Source organism: Brienomyrus brachyistius, chromosome 4 (assembly GCF_023856365.1).
Source record: "Brienomyrus brachyistius isolate T26 chromosome 4, BBRACH_0.4, whole genome shotgun sequence".
Classification (NCBI taxonomy): domain Eukaryota; kingdom Metazoa; phylum Chordata; class Actinopteri; order Osteoglossiformes; family Mormyridae; genus Brienomyrus; species Brienomyrus brachyistius.
Genome location: NC_064536.1, coordinates 3,483,354 through 3,499,844, shown reverse-complemented (window position 1 = coordinate 3,499,844; position 16,491 = coordinate 3,483,354). Strand labels below are relative to the sequence as shown.

At 41.7% G+C, this 16,491-nt stretch overlaps 2 protein-coding genes across 50 annotated transcripts in view; one reads left to right on the top strand and one right to left on the bottom strand.

Moving 5' to 3' along the window:
* LOC125740601 (NACHT, LRR and PYD domains-containing protein 12-like) overlaps positions 1–16,491 on the top strand; it is a 121,745-nt gene that overhangs the window by 33,312 nt on the left and 71,942 nt on the right. The gene's annotated exons all lie outside the window — the stretch shown is intronic.
* Positions 1–16,491, bottom strand: part of LOC125740607 (zinc finger BED domain-containing protein 5) — a 190,898-nt gene that overhangs the window by 154,836 nt on the left and 19,571 nt on the right. For 15 of the 48 annotated variants that reach the window (XR_007397697.1, XR_007397698.1, XR_007397693.1 and 12 more), the window contains one exon: positions 13,716–14,576. The exons of 8 other annotated variants lie outside the window; for them this stretch is intronic. Coding sequence is in view for 21 of the 40 variants with exons in the window: in XM_049012024.1 (XP_048867981.1) it covers positions 13,716–14,531 (816 nt within the window). In the remaining 19 variants the exon portion in view is untranslated. Of the gene's footprint in view, positions 1–11,351; positions 14,577–16,367; positions 16,459–16,491 lie in introns of those variants that run through there. 25 more of the 48 variants (XM_049012012.1, XM_049012005.1, XM_049012015.1 and 22 more) reach the window with 5 other exon arrangements.

The following is a 16,491-nucleotide window of genomic DNA, read 5'->3' as shown; positions in this document are numbered from 1 at the left end:
TAAAATTAGAGTTAAGTTCACATGTGCGTGTTTGCATGTTCATTTATTGCTGTTGTTACTGTGGTGATAAATAATTACCCAGATCAGGTCGGCCAGGTCCTTTCAAAGGAAGGGCATCATGGGAACACCTGTCTGGTATTTAGCCAGAAATGCTTGAGATGCTTGTGATTGAATCATGAAAAAATGTAGTTTGGCCAGAAGAAGGGGATCCATTCGGGCTTCACAAATGCAGTCAAAAGAAGATGTCCCTGGGTTTTTCCACTTAATTTGACTTCACCAGGTCCACATATTTCACAATAGAGGGCCAATTGGGTCCTTGCTTTCAGTACCATATAGGTACTCATATGTGTGTGACTGCAATGGATGAGGGCATGACAGTTAGTTGGTATATTCTTCTTGTGGGAGAAAAATATCTAACAAATGGAAAGGATGTGTCCTGTTTTTCTGTTACCCTTGATAGCCCTTCTTAGAACAACTAGTACCACTTTTTTTACTCAAAGATTACTCTAAAAATGGCCATAGACTGCCATCTCAAGGTGGGGGACATCACTTGGGCCCCCCCCTAAGGCCCAGGTCCCCTAGGCTCAGACCCTGTGGGCCCAAACTGTAATCTACCCATAGACCAATATATCATCCATCACTACATATTGTTTGTTGATATTTCATTGGGACAATATTTAATGCTAAATAACAGAGTGAAATATAGTATTCAAGAATCGTAAAAGAAAACTGCGATCTCAATTCTAAGTGAAGAAAAAAAAACATGTAAGGAGGTAAGGAGAGAGAAGCTGTTTCTGAAATGAGCCCTTCTGAGGAGGGTAAGGATAGAGGAGCAGTTTCTGAAATGAGCCCTTCTGCGGAGGGTAAGGAGAGAGGAGCTGTTTCAGAAATGAGCCCTTCTGAGGAGGGTAAGGATAGAGGAGCTGTTTCAGAAATGAGCCCTTCTGAGGAGGGTAAGGATAGAGGAGCTGTTTCTGAAATGAACCCTTCTGCGGAGGGTAAGGATAGAGGAGCAGTTTCTGAAATGAGCCCTTCTGAGGAGGGTAAGGAGAGAGGAGCTGTTTCTGAAATGAGCCCTTCTGAGGAGGGTAAGGAGAGAGGAGCTGTTTCTGAAATGAGCCCTTCTGAGGAGGGTAAGGAGAAAGGAGCTGTTTCTGAAATGAGCCCTTCTGAGGAGGGTAAGGAGAGAGGAGCTGTTTCTGAAATGAGCCCTTCTGAGGAGGGTAAGGAGAGAGGAGCTGTTTCTGAAATGAGTCCTTCTGAGGAGGGTAAGGAGAGAGGAGCTGTTTCTGAAATGAGTCCTTCTGAGGAGGGTAAGGAGAGAGGAGCTGTTTCTGAAATGAGTCCTTCTGAGGAGGGTAAGGAGAGAGGAGCTGTTTCTGAAATGAGTCCTTCTGAGGAGGGTAAGGAGAGAGGAGCTGTTTCTGAAATGAGTCCTTCTGAGGAGGGTAAAACAAAGAGAGCCGAGACGTAAGACAGAACCTTTGTGTGTTTGCACTTTTTTTTTACAAGTAGACATATAAAAATCTTCCAGAATTTTCAAAAAAGTGAGTCATTACTGAGTATTGATTTTAACTTAAAATTGTTCCTCAAGACTTAAGTGATTTAGAGCTGGGAGACGGACGTGATTTATGTTAATCATTCCTTAAATTTAATTTCCATCAAAAATCTGTATTTAATTGGAATCCCAGAATTATTAGCCCCCCTCATGAAATCACACAAAACCCTTAATATTTCCATGGAAATGACCTTTACAAAAACTGTAGATACTTGTATTGCTTCCAAAAGAACAAAGACAAAACTCTATTGTTGTATTTTGTTTGGTTACTTATGGTTATGTCTGGCCCTAAGATGGAAAACCCTCTAATCATGGGTTTGAGGTTGGCCAGAGTTGTTTAAGTATTATCAGTTTTTCCTGTGTTCGTTATTGTGTGTTTGTCTTTGATTTTTGTCCTCGCTTTCACTTTCCCTTCTGTGCCTGGATTTCTGTTTGCAGAGCCTTATGTTCCTAATGGTCCCCAGTAGTATTACTCCGCAGTGTTTGTTAGGTTGCTGGGTTCCAGCTCTTTGTTAATTGTAAGTTACTGTGAACAAATTGCTGTTCATTATGGACAACAACAACAACAACAACAAATTTATTTTTATATAGCGCATTATCACAACATTACATTGTCTCAAAGCGCTTTACAGTATCCTTACCCAAAGCCCCCAGTGAGTAAGCCATAGGCGACAGTGGCAAGGAAAAACTCCCTAGAAGGAAGAAACCTTGAGAGGGACCAGACTCAAAGGGGAAGCCCATCCTCCAGGGGCCGGCAGGGATAGTCAAATAGAGAGAGGAGAGCAAGGAAGATAAGCCAATGCCGAAGCCGAGTCTTCTTCCAATTGCCAGGCAACCAGAGGTAAGGCAGCGGGTCATACATGGAAGATCAGAACGGCGAGCTGGATGCAGGGACGTCACTGGTGGTGGTCGGGTGTGCTGGATATCTTGATAGATTGAGGTCTCCAGGCATCACCCCCCAGGAGGAGTAGGGGAAATAAAATGTACAATTAGGCATAGTAGAGGAGGCTATTGGCAGTGTTAAAAGCTAGGTGAGTACAATATGAAGTGCAATCTGCAAGCTCCGGCAGATATGGCTATGGCAGCATCAGTAGGAGGGAGAGGCAAGTGGGAATGCCGGCATGGGGAGTCCCTGAAATGTCAGCACTCCAGTTCCACAAGAGATTGCAAAGCTAGAGTGACAGCACTGACAATCCAGTTCATCCAAAGCCAATGGCACCGATCCCCACCCAGCTCTACACCTCACACTACAGGTCTGACTGGGAGTGAAGAGTTAGCTAGGGCTAGAACTAGTGTCCCTATACGCTAAACTAAACAGGTGTGTTTTTAGTCTGGACTTGAATATTGAGAGTGAACCTGAAACCCGCACATCCGGTGGAAGACCATTCCACAGCAGAGGAGCTTTGTAGGAGAAAGCTCTGCAGCCTGCCGTAGCTCTTTCTACCCTAGGCACTAACAGATATCCCATGGCTTGAGAGCGAAGCAAGCGTGGAGGGTTGTATGTGGTCAGCAGTTCACTAAGGTATTCTGGTGCAAGGCCATTTAGTGCTTTATAAGTTAATAGCAGTATTTTATAGTCAATTCGAGACTTAACTGGCAGCCAATGAAGAGAGGATAAGACCGGTGTAATATGATCAAATTTTTTAGTGTTTGTTAGAACTCTGGCTGCAGCATTCTGTACCAACTGAAGTTTATGCAAGGATCCAGACGGGCAACCCGATAGGAGGGCATTACAGTAATCCAGTCTGGAACTTACGAAGGCATGTATTAGTTTTTCTGCATCATTAAGTGAGAGCATCTTACGAAGCTTGGCTATGTTCCGTAGATGATAAAATGCAGTTCTAGTAATACTTCTTATGTGAGCATCAAAGCATAGATCTGAATCGACAAGAATGCCAAGATTTCTAACTACCATGTTAGGTTGTGTAGGAAGGTTACCAACGTTGAGGTGGTGGAACTTATTTCTAGCAGCCTTGGGACCAATTACCAGAACTTCTGTTTTTTCTGTGTTTAACATAAGGAAATTTTTTGCCATCCAGCACTGGATATCTAATAGACAGTCTTCTAACCGAGATAGCAGTGATATATCATCAGGGTTAACAGATATGTACAACTGTGTATTATCTGCATAACAATGAAACCCAATACCATGATTTCTAATAATGTTACCAAGAGGTAGCATGTATAGGGTAAACAGCCCAGGACTGATCCCTGTGGGACACCATATTCAACTTTAGTGGCCTTGGATGATTCATTGTTCACATGGGCATACTGATAGCGATCAGACAAATATGAGCGGAACCAAGAGAGCGCTGTCCCTGTAATGCCAACTACACCTTCTAACCGGTCCAAGAGGATATTATGGTCCACAGTATCGAACGCTGCAGTTAAATCTAGCAATACCAACAGAGATACACAGCCACGGTCAGAAGCCACAAGTAAATCATTCATTACTTTGACTAGAGCAGTTTCTGTGCTATGGTTTGGTCTAAAGCCAGACTGATATAATTCATTGGACAATGTCAGCCACCCTCTGCACAGTACATTCAGAGAAATATCTATCTATCTATCTATCTATCTATCTATCTATCTATCTATCTATCTATCTATCTATCTGTCTGTCTGTCTGTCTGTCTATCTATCTATCTATCTATCTATCTATCTATCTATCTATCTATCTATCTATCTATCTATCTATATAAAGCATCTAGCGATTTCTCTCAGAGTTTTATATAGATGGCGCATCCGGGCTTGGCAAATTTTACGGTGGGGATCCCCCCCTTGGTAATTTGAATCATGGATGGGGGGGGGGGGTGTGTGTGGAAATTCTGTCCGATATTTCTTCAGGATGGCTGAGCCCCCCTAAATCTCCCCTGCATAGACCAGCGTGATGGTATAGTCTTGATGGTAAACCCAGCACGGGTGGCAGCCTTTTGCAGACAGCTTACTTTACCAAGAGCAAGTTGAGGGAGGCATAAAGACAAGTTCCTCACAGGAACCAATGAAGTATCGGTTACACAGGTCTGCAAAAAAACTATATTTTTTCAGGTGCCAAGGTTTTTTTTAATAGATTTAGGGTATTTTGAGGGTGCTGAATTCAAAAATCAAATTACTTTTGCTGAATTGATTCAAGTTTTTGAGATAATGGAGATCCATGATAATAATGCATTGCCCAAAGTGCAGTCGAAAAACATGCGGAGGCTAATTGGAGTTGCTTAATTGCCCATGGGTGTGTATGTGTGAGTGATTGGTGTGTGAGTGTGCCCTGCGATGGGCTGGACGCCCATCCTGGGTTGTTCCCTGCCTCGTGCCCATTGCTTCCGGGACAGGCTCCGGACCCCCCGCGACCCAGTAGGATAAGCGGTTTGGAAAATGGATGGATGGATGGATGTATGTTCCCTTTTTTATTTGTTTTTATTTTCCCAATAAACAGTAAGAAGAACTTGAGAAATTTACAAACGAGAGGCCATTTAGCCCATCATGCTCACTTTGGGAGAACCTAACTAATAGCTCAGAGTTGTTAAAATCTCACCGAGCTCTGATTTTAGTTTGGATTTTAGTTGCACTATACTAACAGGAAGACTATTCCATACTCTAGGTACACGATCAAGAACAACCAAAGCAAAATCTGGCAGAGATGACTTCCTGCAAGATTATGGCTTTGTGTGTCCAACTTAGGAGGTCAAGTCCAGTTTTCCTTAATGTCCTGTTATGTAAGGTTATGATGGACAGATGTGGTACTTTTGTATCCTTTTAGACTAGAGTAGAAGCCGGATGACCTGCTCAGGTCCTTGTGAGGCTCCTTATGGAAAATCCCAAATGATTTCAGCTTATAGCAAAGACTACTAGATGTTTTCAGTCTCTTATTTAAGGTGAACTGGGAAAATGACTATTGAAGTTCAGTTTTGATTTGAAACAATGTTCATATTTCAACTTACACTCTGAGGTCGGGGTGGAGATGGGTGCAGCGTGATTAATCTCACTGTTATTAGGGAGCTTTGTGGAGCTTGGTGGAGCAACCAGGGAGGAACAAAGAGTCAGCTGAGCTCATTCACACTCATGCAAAATAATGACAGGCTGGAAAAACCAGTGATTCCATACAGGTCCTGATCAACACACAGTTATGAACATTCTGAACCTCAAATCAGGTCTGATCAGGTCAGCTTGGTGAGCGAGTCACACAGCAAGACAAGGAGGACCAGGACTGTAACGACTTGGACCTTCGTCCTCTTGCACAGGTGCTGGGAGCCACACACCTCTTTGTAGTGACCTCATGACCCCCCCCCCCCCCCATGCCCTCCCATCCCTCTGTTGACTTCATAGGAAGAGTCACCAGAGACATGAATGTTGTTACCCAGGTAAGTGAATCTCTGGATGAGGTCGACCAGCGTGATGGTATAGTCTTGATGGTAAACCCAGCACGGGTGGCAGCCTTTCGCAGACAGCTGACTCTACCAAGAGCAAGTTGAGGGAGGCATAAAGACAAGTTCCTCACAGGAATCAATGAAGTATCGGTTACACAGGTCTGCAAAAAAATATATTTTTTCAGGTGCCAAGGTTATTTTTTTTAATAGATTTAGGGTATTTTTATGGGTGCTGAATTCAAAAATCAAATTACTTTTCCTGAATTGATTCAAGTTTTTGAGATAATGGACATCCAGGATTATAATGCATTCATTCCCCCAATGCGACTTGTGTGTGATAACAAATACAATAGCTTCTGCTCTGTCTGTTGACTGTCTTAGGTAATGAAATGAATGATGAAGCTTTGAAGGAGAATCTGAAAATAAAATCAGAGTTAAGTTCACATGTGCGTGTTTGCATGTTCATTTATTGCTGTTGTTATTGTGGTGTTGAATATTTACCCAGATCAGGTCTGCCAGGTCCTTTCAAAGGAAGGGCATCATGGGAACACCTGTCTGGTATTTGGCCAGAAATGGTTGAGATGCTTGTGATTGAACCATGAAAAAATGTAGTTTGGCCAGAAGAAGGGGATCCATTCGGGCTTCACAAATGCAGTCAAAAGAAGATGTCCCTGGGTTTTTCCACTTAATTTGACTTCACCATGTCCTCCTTAGTTCCCGGTACAGACAGGAGTTGCCCCCAAGTCAGACAATGTGATTGATCTCCTTCGCTGCACCATCAGCATTGGAGTACCAAGTCCAACGTCTTGACTTAGGATGTTGGAACCCGGATGCAGTAACCTGCAGCCCCTGACCTTTCGCAAAGTCAAGGAACATGGAACCTCTGTCACCCTGATCTCCAGACCCATGGGGACCGACACAATCCTCAAAGTCACCCACAACCAGAGGAGTGTCACCTCATGGTCAGCCATCAACCACCGAGTAAAGTTGCGAATAAAACATCTCCCTCAACAACTCTCGTTTGTTATAAGGTGATGTGGTTTGTTCTTTGGTATCTTGTTTTTGGCTTTTATAATGACTGACTGGCAATGACTACTGCTGGTGAATATGTCCTTTTTTATTAAGTTCAGCCTTGGAGTGCTGGCTGCTCTAATTTGTGTGTGAGTCCTGAGCGTATTTATCCTTTATTCTCTTTCCATCTATAGAGCTGTGAACGTGATGCTGGTGTTCTGGGGGTGTCTGGTGGGGCCTTTCCTGCACCGCATGGAGTGACTAAGGTGTGAGTCAATAAACACTCGCCCTACGTTATGGTTTGCTGTGTGACTCTGTGTTAGTGATATATCACCCTGATACTTGAGCTCTTGGTGTGTTTACTGTGCTGAATTTCCTTTCCCCTCTTCCCCCAGGTAGCCACTCTCATTGGCTTACATACTGGCTTAGGTTTGCATCTAGAACTGGACTGCCAGTACTCTGGGTTTTGTAGCTGAACTGTCCCGTCCTGGCTTATGATCTGTGATTTTAGCCGTGTTTTGATATTTTGTTAACTGGCTATTTGTATTCTTTTTAAAGACTTTATTTGGGTTAATAAATATTGCTCAGTTACTGGCATATGAGTCTCTGTGTCGTTTATGCGACATCGCTGTGTCTGAGGGAATCCTGAGGGTAGCAGTAATCATACATCTTAAGGGGCAGCAGGACCTTAGTCTGGTCTCCTACCTACACTTAGTGACCAACCACCCCAAGGTTACAAGCTCACAAAGCTTTAACCAGTGGAATATCGTTTTATAGAGATTCAAAAGATTCAGGAGTGTATTGTCTTGGGCATAGTAAACAGTCAATTACACTGTACAATGAAAAGCTGCACAAATAAAAAATGATATAATACGTAAAAGATAGTAACATAAAGATCATTTAATGTGTTGGTTTTATTAATGAGGTGTTGGTGCAACCAGAGATTTCAGTAATATTTCATTAATGTGACTTGACGCATTTTCACGTACAATTTGCGGACTCTTAGAGTTCCTCCCTTCAGTTCTTAGCAACTAGAGCCGGGGAGCAACAAAGCAGCTGATGTCTAGTGTAATGAAAGAGGTTCTCGTTCCATGTAGACAGTTTGTGGGTTTATTGGATTGTACTCTGGGACAACAGATTAAAATTATAATCCAAGAATCATAGCTGAAATTCAGGTAAAGGTGAGTGCAGAGCGATATGTACAGGATACCAAATCCAAATAATATTAACCAGTAGGACCAGAAGACAGGTGGGATTCTAGTAACCAGTCGTAATCAAAAAGAACTTTGAGATAAAGAAGAACCCAGGAACCCACCCACCACACAGCGTATCACCTCAGGGATGAGATCCTGGTGCAGCCATGCAGTGGGTTCCGAATGGACCAGTGTGAGTTTTTTCTGGTAGCTGGAGTGCCAGTCCTACCCCCAGCCCACAAACTTCCCTGTAAGTTAAAGTGTTTATTATCTTTTTACTTTTTCCCACCATCAGAAAGTTCTTTGTGCTTCTTTTAGCTATATCATGGAGTGTGAAACCACAACAAGAGGTCTATGTATTATTTTTCTACTTTTACATTACTGCTGAGATATGGGCAAATTCTAATCATAAAGTGAACACGGATTTCTGTGTAGGTTTATGTAGGCCAGAGATGGGCATATCTAGCTCCCTTCACTTTCTTTTCCAGCTTGCTGGAAACAAAAACACTTTGAAATCAATACTGGAACATCATGTTGTCTGGCCACTAGGAGGAGCTGGAAACCGAAATTGTTGCAGTGACGGTGATATAGCACATCTTCAAAAACAGAGGTTAATACTCTGTAATAAAATTTTGGGCTGATGTTAAGAACATGGCAAAGTGAAAGGTTGGCTATGAAAAGTCTTAGCTTCAGAGAGATAAAGACCCATCCACAGTAAATGGCCCGAACATCTCCTCTAAGTCAGTTTTACACACCTGAACATCGGAACTACCACATGAACTGTCCTAGCAGTGCACGTCACACCTGCACTTAATGTTTCCCATTATTTTGATGTCATCCTCCGATTCATGAGAAACTGTCAGATAAGTTGACAGTCACCTCTGGCATCAGAATGTCGCTTCTGGCTGCTTTCTGGTCGGTCCCAGTGTCTCCTGCTTCACCTTGTTCTTGTGTACTGCTGTCTTAGGTATTTTGAACCTGGAAGCAACCTGCTGCTCAGCGTAGCCTCTGCCAGCAGAATCATTATTAAACCAGGATTTTCAAATGCAGATTCGTTTAAGAACATGGAGTGGTCTCTTATTCTTTCCGATGCTGTATGTTCTCCGGCAGCGGAGGTTGGAATTTGTGGCCCCCTGCTGGACACAAACAGTCACTACACCAAATATTAAATGAGCACTTTCCTTATTTAGGAGATCATTATTCAGGCAGCGTGTTATTGCTCAGCAGCAGGCTAGTTACAGTCTTCTGACTCCCCTCGCGAGCTGTTTATTTACTTTTTTAAACTTACCTGCTGGATGGGGGCAGTGACTATTTGAGTCGGGGCGCAGAGACAACATGGCTGCCTGTTAAGATGTCGTATACGTAGACTTCACATTTTGCTGTACTGGCATCAGAATCTGTCTCGTTTCTGGTTGTTCCCACTGTTTCCTGCTTCACCTTATATTTATGTCTTAGAAATTTTGAACCTGGAAGCAACCTGCTGCGCAGCGTAGCCTTCTGCCAGCAGACCCAGGATTAAACCAGGATTTAAAAATGCAGATTTATTTAAAAACATGGAACTAGCTTACAGAGAATCACCCCCCCCCCCCCCCCCCCCCCGGGCCCTTTCCTGGGTCCCTGAGATGAGGGGGATGGGGTGCTATAGAGAACATTAATTACATAAAAACACAGGACAGACATATTTTAATAGTGAGTATGAGACATGATAGTGGACTTATAGAAACAGTTCTTTCTGTAATGAACATTAAACAGCCGTCTAACAGCCTGCCCCTTACTTCTCCAGGTAGTGATTCACCTGCCGCCCACCGTCTGGAACATTAGCGACGTCGAGCTGCCGTCGTTCCTCGCTAACGGAGAATACGAAGCCCAGATTACCGTCTCCAGCGGCACCCAGGAAATCGCCTGCCTCCGCACCAGCTTTCATCTTAAACTGCAGTGATACGTCACCTTTTCCAGTTAATTAATATCTCTACATACTCTCCAGGTTCAAATCTTCAGGGCGTGTTGCTTTTAACGATGGCCCGCTGAATGTGATCTGGTTAAGTCATGAATAAAAATAAAATCAGAATTTCACAAAGATGGACGTTCGTCACTTTTAAGGCGTTGTATTACGCATATTGTGGGTATTATGGTGTTGGAACCTGCACGATGTCATGGGTGAACTGAGCCATTGGCGAGCTGATGGATAAATGATCTGGAGACCCATTAGCGACACAGGGAGTTAGGGAACACGTAGAGGCACAGAGACAAATTAAAATCGGGTGATGAAGTGCGGGGGGGGGGGGGGGGGGCACTGGAGGTCCACATGGGCTTCGACCAGCACTGTTCACAATATCACTTACTCTTATATTTTGACCTGTTCAATTCATATTTAATTTCATTTTCTGCCAATAGTCGGCGCTGTTCGCTAATTTATTTAGGTATATTAATCTGCAGCGATTAAGATGAATTCCTGCACAGTGCATTTGCTGGCAAAACCTCATTCAAGTATGAAATATTAGAATTTGTCACTATCAATGTTAAGCTGTTTGCTTGACCAGTCCCCTGTGAAACACATTGAAATTGACATTTCAATTCATGTTAATTTTAGTTGCATTAGGAATCTGGGATTCATTTGAAAAAGAGGAAACACGAAAATAAATGTTGGATTGTTGGGTGAGGATCAAGGTGTGTGTGTGTGTGTGTGTGCATGTGTGTGTGTGAGCAGGTATACCTATCCTTATGGGGACACAATATAAATATCCATTTTTTTCCTTTAGGTTAGGGCAGGGTGAGGGTTAAAGTTCTCATAGTTGGCGTTAGCATTTTTCCCATAGAAGTGAATGAGCGGGCCCCATAAGGATAGTTATACCCTACATGTGTGTGTGTGTGTGTGCGTGTGTGTGTGAGCGGGTATACCTATCCATATGGGGACACAATGTCCCCATAACGTGATAAATATCCATTTTTTTCCTTATTGGGACCGGTTCCCTGGCCCCATAAGGGAAAACTATATTTTATAAAAATCAGTGACTGCTATGAAAAAACTAAAAATGTAAAAACTCTTGTATTTTGCTTGGTTACTTATGGTTATGGTTAGGGCAGGGTGGGGGTTAAAGTTGTCATAGTTAGCGTCAGCATTTTTCCCATAGAAGTGAATGAGCGGGCCCCATAAGGATAGGTATACCCTACATGTGCGTGTGTGTGTGTGTGTGTGTTTCCTGTGGGGAAGAGAAGAAACAGAACTGAATGAATATACTTTATTTGATCCCGATTCCCACACACAGACACACACAGACACACACTTTGTACATCCCAGGTAAACATGAAGCGTCCATAACCTCGATCCTAAACAGTAAGGCAGGAGTTATAATACCAGGTACAGCAGGTTACTTACATCTACGTTAATATTTCACAGACGTGTCCCCAGAGTGATAGTAGAGTTAGAGATATACAACAGGCACAGCTTGTATAAAAGTGCATCCCTGCTCCTCATAGTACACAAGGTATAAAAATATCCCAACAACAAGGTGTTACATATTTGCATCCTTAAAATTTTAATATCCCAACAAATTAACAGCCTATAATGACAAAGCAACAGTTCAGGTCAAATTCTGATTTTAAGTTAGAATTTTTAGCTATGAAACATTACAATACTAAGAATTAGCATATTAATCATAAACATCCTATTTATGAATCCATTATGTATCCATTAAACCCAAAACCCCATGCTGGATAAGCAGTTGGTAGGTGGTTGAATGTTTTGATGTATAGCTCAAAATCAGTAATACATTCATGTTACAGATATAATGTACGATACATTGTATTACACCCTGGAGTCCTTCATGTCTTTCATTTATTAGTTTCTGTCCATCTGTCTCCAGAAGCCTGTAATCTCCTTATGTTCATGGTGATCCAGGAACTGTAAGGTGAGCATCAGGCAGGAGATATTCCAGGTGGGACGCCAGTCTGGTGCAGGACACCATCTCTCACTTACACCATCTCTCTCTTACACCATCTCTCTCTTACACCATCTTTCTCTTACACCATCTCTCTCTTACACCATCTTTCTCTTACACCATCTCTCACTTACACCATCTCTCACATACACCATCTCTCACTTACACCGTCTCTCACTTACACCATCTTTCTTTTACACCGTCTCTCACTTACACCGTCTCTCACTTACACCATCTTTCTCTTACACCATCTCTCACATACACCATCTCTCACTTACACCATCTTTCACATACACCATCTCTCACTTACATGCACTAAGAGCAGCTTAGAGTTGCTGTACTTAGCTGAAGCTTTTCATCCTATTTTTTTTTGTGTTTAACATACAGGTACAATAATGAAATTAAGATTTTTTTCTGTAATTCCTCATCATTAGTGATGCATGAAAAGTTCTAGAATGTGGGCAGAATCATTGATGAAAGGCAGTCACTGCTTAGCACCTTTCTGTAAGCAGCCACTGTAAGGTGCAGCCTATGGCACCATACTAACAGCATCAATTCAATGCAGAAATATACACCAGCCTTAAGACATCATCTTTGGAGGAGCCCTTTGCTGCGGAAAGAGTGTCCTTCAGATATCCCAGTCTTTCTAATGGAGGTTCGCACAAGTGATTTTTTTTTTATCATACTGTTTAATTTCTTGAAATATACCGACAGGCACCTTGTCAGTATTGTAGCAAAAATCCAAAATTGTGATTTGGTGAATTTTATATGAATTTTATGTTTGCCCAGTGACCAAATGATATTATCAACATCCTCATGGTTCATTTTTGGCAAGTGAAGGATCAGTACAAAAATATTAATCAACCGTTTTTTTTCTTTTTCCGAATTCTTTGGAAGGTTGGCTGTAGTAGTGCGGTGTTATAGTTTCTGGGTCCAGTTCTCCCTGGAACTTTCTGCGTGCAGTTTGCACGTTCTCCTCATGTTCGAGTGGGTTTTCACCAGGGGCTTCGGCTCCCCCACACAGTTCAAAAGCAGCCTGGGCAGGTTGATTGGTGTTTCTTAATTGGTCCTGTGGTTGTGTGCGTGTTGGCCCCTGCCCAGGGTTGGTTCCCACCTGCACCCATTGTTTCCAGGATAGGCGCCTGTCCTGCTGTTTCAGAAAATAGATGCGTGGATGAATTTTATTGGCTTGGCCCAACGGAGCATGAATTAAGTAGTGCGATTTCATGTATTCACCCTCAGGTTTTTTAAACTCATTTTCTTCCATCAATTCCATAATTCTTTGCTCTGAGGTGCTGAAGTCTCCGCCAATCACAATCCTTCCTGATCGATTGCTCAATATTTCTCTTAACATGTTCTTCAGATTATTTTCAGTTGGATTACATGCACTTACAAAGGTGTGAAGCATGCCTAAGACTCTGCAGTGCAAAATCACATAATTTTTATGATAAACAGTGAATAAAATGTGCATGACCCCTCGTCTCTTTGTCACCAGAATGGCAGCGTTACTGTGATCTGACCAGACCACAATCCAATTCGTTTTTCCTTCTTCTTCTTTAATTTTATTAATATAGTCTTCATGTTCAGCCTCCCCCTTTGTTAAGAGAATAATGTCAGAGCATAATTCTGTAAGGACTTCATCTCTTGGCAGGTCGTGCACTGTGGAAGAAAAAATCTTAAGTTCTCGGGTTTGATCTTTCAAATCAAGGATGAGTGAAACAGACCAATGACCAGATATATTCTCTTTGTTGATGCTGCAGTCTTGGACCAGCTCCCATTTGTCAGCATTAATGAAGAAGTAGTCTGACCTGACTTTCTCCCAAGTATTCTCATAAGTGTACTCTTCTTTATCAGGGTTTTTCTTTCTCCAGGCATCTATAAGATCATGTTCATCCAAGAAGGGATACAGCTCCTTCCTTATTCTGTTATGAACAGAGTTGTTGCTTTTATTTGTTCTGTCTTTCACTTTATCAAGTGCAGTTTTGAAGTTCCCCCCAACCACAAGAATGTCAGTGTACGGGGGTATTATTTTTTCAGACAGTTCCTTGAGAAGTCCTTTTTGTTTTCTGTGGTGATACACACATACAAAAGTGCATAATCTTCCTGATATCCAGCAACTCACAATCACATAACGGCCGCTTCCATCAACAATTTCAGGTAAACAATATTTGAAGTTTCTTTTATTATTCAGCAGAATTGCAGTTCCATTTTTTAACTTGGACCTAAAGCAGCCTTTGCACCTGGGATCACAGCATGTGAAGAATATTTTCCAATCCTTCTCATAATCTTTCCAAGCATCTCCATCTTCCACGTGAGTCTCTGCTAGGAAAACAATGTCAACCTCACTGATTATAGATTTAAGTTTTTTGCCATTTGTTTTCAGTCCTCTAACGTTGACAGTGAGAATGTGAAGAGGTCCTTCTCGCTCTGTAGTTCTGCCGCCCACTTCTGTCGATGCTGCTGCCATTGGCACTTGGTGGAACTGAAGACTGTATTCACACTAATATCAGATCTGCAAACACATAAAACCCATCATGCCTTGTGCTGTACTGCACATTTCACTTGTGTTGTGACATTTTGAATTGCATTTGCCACGTATCTTTTTTATTATTATGCAACAAGATATCTATGTGTGTGTGTGTGTGTGTGTGTGAGCAGCTATACCTATCCTTATGGGGTCTCCACAACATGATGAATACATTATTTTTCCCTTATGGGGAGCAGTTTCCTGTTTCCCATAAGGGGAAACTCAATTTAATAAAAATCTGTGACTGCAATGAAAAGACTAAAAATTCAAAACCTCTTGTATTTTGCTTGGTTACTTATGGTTATGGTTAGGGCAGGGTGGGGGTTAAGGTTGTCATAGTTAGCATTAGCATTTTTCCCATAGAAGTGAATGAGCGGGCCCCATAAGGATAAGTATATCGGACATGTGTGTGTGTGTAATTTTTTTTTAATAGTGTCTGATGTTTATATTAAACTATATATTTCATATTACATTCACTACAGAAAGGACTAACTAATCTGTATTTATTGATAGTACTATATTCTATACAGCCATACAGATTCACATCTGATTTCCATCCATCCATTTTCTGTCCTGTCCATTTTTCAAATCAGTTTCATCATAAATGTCCTGCCTGCACCATCTGCTCTCAGCCTTCCTCTCAGGTCAGTCAGCATTATAACATAAAAATACAGTAAGTGGTGTAACGATTCATCAACTACAATCGATGTATCAATTATTAAGGTCAGCTTGCGATTTAATCAACTCAATTAGTGTTTCTCGATTGTTTCTCGATTGCTTTGGAGCATTTCTCAAATGACAATTAACATTCGCAAAGCAACAAGTGTAATCCCCACACCATAATGTCACTTCTACACAGCAGGATGTCATTTCTTATTGATTCACACAAATTTCCAAATGTTATAAAAGATAAATGGTTTTGTAGAATTGTCATAATTAGGCACAAATTTCAGTTGTTTTTGTCTTGTTGGTCAAAATAGATTATGTAGTTTCCCCACTAATAATTTTTTTCGACATGACTAAGTATCAGTTTGCTAAAGAAGAATGATCAGTCAGTGACAATGAGAAAGTGGAAACCGACTATCGTTTAGAATTTTGGACCTCAGGAACATACTTACACTATTATGCTGCCAATATATCTAAGCATTTTGACTTTTTAAAGCAGCCATCATCCTCAAAAGTTCTAGATCTCCTGGGAAGGGTCTTGTCTGCCAGGAGCAGAGGAATCTATTTAAATATATTAATTTGGTTGTTCTACTTACACATAATTGTACTGAGGGCAGAATGAAACATGCTTGGTTTTCTCTCTGAACCAATAAGATTGTAGAGGAGGTGGATCCAAGCAACTAGAGGAGGCGGGACCAAGACATCTGATTGGTTGGTCCCACCTTCTCTAGTTGCTTGGATCCACCTGCTCAGCCCTCAGGACTTATAATTTCTTCACTGATGATTACAGTAGGTAAAAAACAAAACAAAGAAGCAGCAAAACCTAAAATAAACTAAAACTCTAATAACTCAGTAACTATTTTAAATGTCCCACAAGAACATAAAACATAAAATTTCCTAAAACGTTGATTGGTGGATCTTATTGATGGCCTTTCAAATGAATCCCAAATCATTGTTTTGTTCCTTCTCATTTGACTATTTGACTGTCTGTTTTCTCTTGCATTGCTATGAGCCCTAAACACATCAAATTTAACAGAATTTAACAGAGTAACAGAATTCTGATGGTTAAGTTGTGTGTTCATCGGCTTTCCTGATACTGGGAGTATTTACCTGGGGGAATAACAAAGAACATTTCAGTGTCCTGCCTTCCCTTCTATGACATTTTCCCAGTCCTGCAAGTAGCTTCAGACTGCCTTACCCTCTGTGGGAACATAAGAACATACAGTAAGAAGAA